At 45.8% G+C, this 6873-nt stretch overlaps 1 protein-coding gene across 1 annotated transcript in view; it reads left to right on the top strand.

Moving 5' to 3' along the window:
- LOC142275062 (uncharacterized) overlaps positions 1 to 6608 on the top strand; it is a 52517-nt gene extending 45909 nt beyond the window's left edge. The window contains exons 7-8 of the mRNA XM_075332583.1: positions 1 to 622; positions 6503 to 6608. The exon at positions 1 to 622 is cut by the window's left edge and continues 80 nt beyond it. Coding sequence (XP_075188698.1) covers positions 1 to 622; positions 6503 to 6608 — 728 coding nt within the window. The remainder of the gene's footprint in view (positions 623 to 6502) is intronic.
- The last annotated feature ends 265 nt before the right edge of the window (positions 6609 to 6873 follow it).

The following is a 6873-nucleotide window of genomic DNA, read 5'->3' as shown; positions in this document are numbered from 1 at the left end:
ACAGACCCCACCCATCTGAACCTTCCCTTCCATCGACATCTGTCCCATCCACCTGCGCTGGAGCTTCCCGTGAGACTTCATTACCTGAAGCTGCTGGTGATGAGATAGCTTTTCCCCTACCCCACCCCTCTGACACTGCTGCCCTCAGTAGAACACCTTTGGGTTCTGGGCGTCAGCGTCATAGTGGTCAGGAAAAGAGCTATGCGCCCGAGTTCTTGCATCTAAATGCAGCCTTCCAGAACGCCATTAAATTATTAGCCGAACAAAATCGTTCATCTTTTAGCTTCATAAATGCCAATATGGAAAAAAATACACACGAATTGTGCACGCGTCTGGACAGGCTGCATTTAGATGCAAGTAAATCACCCAATCATTGTTTTTTTCAAGCTGTACTAGAGCGCATGGAAAAGCTATCTCCTGACCAGCAGATGCATGTAATGCAAGCCACACGGCAGGCTCTGGCGCAGGTTTCCTCCCAACCACCTCCACCCACCCCTCCTCCAGCACCTGCCCCCCCTCCAGCCATTGTCCCTACTCCCCCTGCTGCCCAGTACCAGCCTGCTGCCCCGTACCAGCCTGCTGCCCAGTACCAGCCTGCTGCCCAGTACCAGCCTGCTGACCAGTACCAGCCTGCAGCCCAGTACCAGCCTGCGGCCCAGTACCAGCCTGCTGCCCAGTACCAGCCTGCTGCCCAGTACCAGCCTGCGGCCCAGTACCAGCCTGCGGCCCAGTACCAGCTCCCAACCACATCTGCCCCTACACTTCCTTCCCACTACCACATCTCGCCTTCCACACCCATCATGACCCCAACTCAAGCCACTAATTCACCCGCCACCTCTTCTGTCTCCCAATCCCTCCACTCCACCCCTCAATCCTTACCAAATCCCATCCCATCTCCTGGTTTCCCTCTTGGTTTCTCAACCACACCTTCACCTTCTGTTACTTCCCCACCACCACCACCAACACCACTTTCCACCCTCAATACTCCAACTGTGCGTGTGTTCCCACCTGTCAGCCCCTCCAGTACTATCTCCACCCCAAGCCCAAGATATACCAATTTATAATTTATTTATGTAATAAAAATAAAAGTTTTTTGTTGAAAAGTATTTATTTGTTCTTGATTTTTTTGGTGTGAATATTATTTTGCAAGTTAAGTTAATAATAAAGGTAATACAAAAACATAACATGTTGTAATTTGACGGTGTAAAAATTACAAATTTTTAAAGCGAGTGAAAGATTAAAATTAACAAGGTTAACAAGATATTTTTTAATTTATTTTTAACTATGTTTATTTGTTATAAAACTAAACAAAAATCTTATACCATTTGATCTTGCCAATCTACTCTACCTTCTGGGGACACAAAATAGTCAGCATATTTGTCACGGATTGTTGAACAGGCAACACTACTCCTAAATCCAGGACTGGTGTAGTCAGACAAAGCGGTGGATTCCAAACTCTGGTCATCCAAGGACAAAGGTTCCTTTGTTAAAACAAAATTGTGTAGTACCACACATGCTTTCACTATTTCATCAACAGTTTCAATGTTTAAATTAATGGCTGTTAACAACACTCGCCATTTGCTGGTTAGTATCCCAAAGGAGCATTCCACCATTCTTCTGGCTCTGGATAATCTGTAATTATATATTTTTTGTGTTTGCGTCAATCCACGGCTTGCATATGGCTTCAACAGATGTTGGGAGAGTTGAAAGGCTTCGTCGGCCACAAAAACAAAGGGCATTGGGGGCTCACATGTGCCAGGAAGAGGTCTTGCAGGAGGGAAATCAAAAGTATTCCCATAGATTCGCCGCCCCATTGGGGACATTTTAAAGACCTGAGAGTCATTGGATCTCCCATATGCGCCAATGTCCACTGAGATAAATTTGTAGTCCGCATCCGTTATTGCCATTAGGACAATTGAGAAATACTTTTTATAATTGTAGTATTCTGACCCCGAAGCAGCAGGTTTCACAATTCTTATATGTTTGCCGTCCACTGAGCCAAGGCAATTTGGAAACTGACAAATGTTATAGTATTGTTCAGCAATTGCAAGCCATCTGTCCCTGGTGGGCTGGGGGATGAAATCCTCATGGAGGCAATCCCACAAGGCTTGGCAAGTGTCTCTAATGATTCCCGAGATGGTGGAAATTCCTAGTCGAAACTGATAGTGGAGGGACGAAAGCGACTCTCCAGTTGCAAGGAATCTGTAAAGGAAAGACAATAATTAGAAAAAAATAATAGCAAACACATTACAGTTAAAAGTCAATTTACAGGAGGATACAGTTCTAAAAAAAAAAAACTTACCTAAGCGTAACCAGCAAACGCTCCTCGGGTGTTATAGAGAACCGGCTGTAGGTGTCCGTTTTACGGATGTTGTCCGCAACAAGGCCAAGGAGGACGTCAAAATTATTCACTGCCATCCGGACATAGCTTGTGAATTTTTCATGGTTTCCACGGAGCTCCAGGTATAGGGTTGAAAACACCCCACGTGTCAGTCTCTGGGCAGTCAGGGGATGGATCCAAAAGCGTCGATGTCGCTGACGCCTCAGTCGCTGTCGCTCCTTTTCTCTGACGATGATAGCCAAGCGATTTGCCTCAAATATAAAATCTGCAGTGATCTTTGTGTAATTTGCAAGAATAGCATCCATGGTTTCTGCTTGTCTCTGTCTTCATTCTGTAAAATATGCTTCAAAATACTGTATATATACTATATTTTCCCAATAGCCAATCAGAATACGGAACTCGTTAATTGTTTGTTTAGTGTTAAAAAAACGGATCCGTAAAAAAACGGACATAACGGATGCAAAACGGATGCAAACCGGACCCACCGGATCCGTTTTTTTCCGGATCCGTTCACAACGGATCCGCTTAAAACCGGATCCGGTGGGTCCGGTTTGATCCGGTTTGCACAACAAAACCGGAAACGTTGGATACGGCAAAAAAAAGGACTGTACCTGAATACAGAAAACTGATGTGTGAAAGTAGCCTTAGCCAGATGACAGGGCTGGACACTGTAGATAACAGGCAGCCAACTGGGAGGAAGAGACCAGACCTGGGGGAGGAGACAGTGACCTGGGGAGTGTGGGCAGTCTGCAGAAGACAGTCATAAGAGTTTAGGAGGAGGAATTAGTAGGTAGATAGTCTACAGTAGGAAGTGAAAGAGGAAGGGTGTCAAGATAGACCAGAGACTCTTGAGAGACATAGAAGGAGAGAAAGAGACTGCAAACACCTGAGTTGTAAGAACAGCCACTCAGAGGAGGAAAGTAGCTGTGGTGTGAAAGAGCAAACCCCAAGGACAGAGGGGCCCTGTGGGTTGGACATCCAGGGCTCACAGTACTTTGCACGCACGGGGTGCAGATCCCAGAACAGACATGGACTTCAGGCCCTCTGTTAACTCTGCCAGGCTGGTGGGTTTCCAGGACTCATCTGCCACCCTTTAACGTCCGAAGCATCAGCAGCAAAGTGAGGACCGGGACACATTCCCTTAAATAGTCCAAGATGCCTTCGGCAGGACCCAAACTCCAGGAGGACCTCCAAGTGTTCCACGCCAGGGAGGACCCACATACACAGGGGTGCACAGGTGGAGAGTGGCATCAGGTTGGCAAGCACAGCTATCAAGACAAGGGCGCACCTGGAATCCAGTACGTCTCAGGGCGTCGAACCAGTGAGTAAACACCATCAAACTGCTCTCCTTGCCTAGACTGCTTCATTACCGCGCGCCTCCACGTTAACCCTTCACCTACCCCTGGGGAAAAGCCCTACTCGCTTACAGGGCTCCACCATCCACGCTGCCCCCATCCATCATCCCCAGTGGGAACCTGCAGCGGCGGCACTATCATCCCTGGCCGCAAACCACGAGTGGCGTAGTCAGACTTTTATTTTTCATTTAAAAACTGTTCGTCGGTGCTCCCGGGTCAGGGACCCCCTCGAGTCACGGACCGCCTGGATCTGAGCAGCTCGGCTGCCTCGGGGCGTAACATTTTTTTGGGGCTAATTATATGTGGTAAAGGCTGTGTGTACTTTTATTGTAAATAAACAATGTGCATGTATTTTTTTTTCTTTCTCTCTCTCTGTCTCTCGTCAGTGCCGCCATGTCTCGTCATGTCTCGTTAGTGCCGCCATGTCTCGTCATGTCTCGTCAGTGCCGCCATGTCTTGTCATGTCTTGTCAGTGCCGCCATGTCTCGTCAGTGCCGCCATGTCTTGTCATGTCTTGTCAGTGCCGCCATGTCTCGTCATGTCTCGTCAGTGCCGCCATGTCTCGTCATGTCTCGTCAGTGCCACCATGTCTCGTCATGTCTCGTCAGTGCCGCCATGTTTCGTCATGTCTTGTCAGTGCTGCCATGTCTTGTCATGTCTCGTCAGTGCCGCCATGTCTCGTCATGTCTCGTCAGTGCCGCCATGTCTCGTCATGTCTTGTCAGTGCCGCCATGTCTCGTCATGTCTCGTCAGTGCCGCCATGTCTCGTCATGTCTCGTCAGTGCTGCCATGTCTTGTTATGTCTCGTCATTGCCGCTATGTCTCGTCGCTCAACGCAACATCGCTTAAGGCATGGCGATGCCAGGCAAGGGCGGTCATACCCGGCCACGCCTCCTTACTGCTCCGTGTTTTCACAAATGTGTAATTTAAACCACCAACACCTCATTATACCTGGCTGTGGTATGGGTAGCACAATGTTTGACTGGGAACAAAATTGTGCTTACTCAGCCCACAATTTGGGTTCCGCCCACACTGTTGTCCCTGGTTACCATGGCTATGATGTGGGCGCGAACTGCGGCTGCGCAACTGACAGTGCTGCAGTGCATTGTGGGATACAGTTACATCTGCAACTGACAATTATGTATGTAGATATATAATTTTAAAATTTAAATAAATATTTATAATGAGTGCAAGACTGATGTAAAGGTTTGGCCACATAGTGTGTCCCTTACATGTAACTTGATGTTCACTGTCAAAGCTGATCTATCTACTATACATATGTATAGGAGTAAAGGCCTTATACAAAAAAATGTGAGACACACAGGGTGATAATATCAGGGTTAATGAACAGGATAGATAAAAAGAAAACTTATCACAATATCAGATTATAATACATCAAAACCACTTAAAATGCCTTAAAGGGATTGTCCACTACTCTGCCAACAACTTCTTTGGTACTATTTTCCGCCTTGTAAACTAAAAACACCTTATACTCACCTCCAGAATTGGCGGAATTCAAGTGATATTTGTGCTGAAACCCCATTGATATGCCACATTGGCCCTGGAGCCAAATATGCAGCTCCCAGATGTCCAAGGTTTGTCCGAAGGAAATAAGAGCCCATTAACTACATACAGTTAGGTCCAGAAATATTTGGACAGTGACACAATTTTCGCGAGTTGGGCTCTGCATGCCACCACATTGGATTTGAAATGAAATCTCTACAACAGAATTCAAGTGCAGATTGTAACGTTTAATTTGAAGGTTTGAACAAAAATATCTGATAGAAATTGTAGGAATTGTACACATTTCTTTACAAACACTCCACATTTTAGGAGGTCAAAAGTAATTGGACAAATAAACCAAACCCAAACAAAATATTTTTATTTTCAATATTTTGTTGCGAATCCTTTGGAGGCAATCACTGCCTTAAGTCTGGAACCCATGGACATCACCAAACGCTGGGTTTCCTCCTTCTTAATGCTTTGCCAGGCCTTTACAGCCGCAGCCTTCAGGTTTTGCTTGTTTGTGGGTCTTTCCGTCTTAAGTCTGGATTTGAGCAAGTGAAATGCATGCTCAATTGGGTTAAGATCTGGTGATTGACTTGGCCATTGCAGAATGTTCCACTTTTTTGCACTCATGAACTCCTGGGTAGCTTTGGCTGTATGCTTGGGGTCATTGTCCATCTGTACTATGAAGCGCCGTCCGATCAACTTTGTGGCATTTGGCTGAATCTGGGCTGAAAGTATATCCCGGTACACTTCAGAATTCATCCTGCTACTCTTGTCTGCTGTTATGTCATCAATAAACACAAGTGACCCAGTGCCATTGAAAGCCATGCATGCCCATGCCATCACGTTGCCTCCACCATGTTTTACAGAGGATGTGGTGGGCCTTGGATCATGTGCCGTTCCCTTTCTTCTCCAAACTTTTTTCTTCCCATCATTCTGGTACAGGTTGATCTTTGTCTCATCTGTCCATAGAATACTTTTCCAGAACTGAGCTGGCTTCATGAGGTGTTTTTCAGCAAATTTAACTCTGGCCTGTCTATTTTTGGAATTGATGAATGGTTTGCATCTAGATGTGACCCTTTGTATTTACTTTCATGGAGTCTTCTCTTTACTGTTGACTTAGAGACAGATACACCTACTTCACTGAGAGTGTGTAGACACGTAATTGTCTCCAATGCCAGACGTATGTAGACTACAAACATAATAATGACAGGACTAATATGTAAATTACAAAAATATTTAATAAAAAAAGGTTCAAAATAACAGGTCGTTAATAATATTCTTTTATGTCTCACAGGTGTGCCAAAAATTACAAGAAGTACCAGGCTTCAAACTTAATTAAAAAGATCATAAACAGGATTAACAAAAGAAAAGAAAAAACTCCACATGTGAACGGTAATTAGAACCGGTGCTGGCTGACGACATCGGGGTTGGTTCTGGCACATGCGCCTGTTGGCTGAGTTCGGCCGAGGTGCACATTGACTGTGGCTGGGATGTCACTACATATGCAAGTTATGGCAAACACAGTAGTGAAAAGACGTGGGGTAGGTGCTGGACAACTAAGGGGTATTTTGCACGTTGCTACTGCGATCTCGTCGGGGTCAAATCGAAAGTGATGCACATCCGGCGCCAGTAACGACGTTGCAACGTGTAAAGCCTAGAAGCACC

This window comes from Anomaloglossus baeobatrachus, chromosome 1 (genome assembly GCF_048569485.1).
Source record: "Anomaloglossus baeobatrachus isolate aAnoBae1 chromosome 1, aAnoBae1.hap1, whole genome shotgun sequence".
Lineage (NCBI taxonomy): Eukaryota > Metazoa > Chordata > Amphibia > Anura > Aromobatidae > Anomaloglossus > Anomaloglossus baeobatrachus.
The sequence above is the reverse complement of the archived record's forward strand: the minus strand, read 5'-3'. Positions and strand labels throughout refer to the sequence as shown.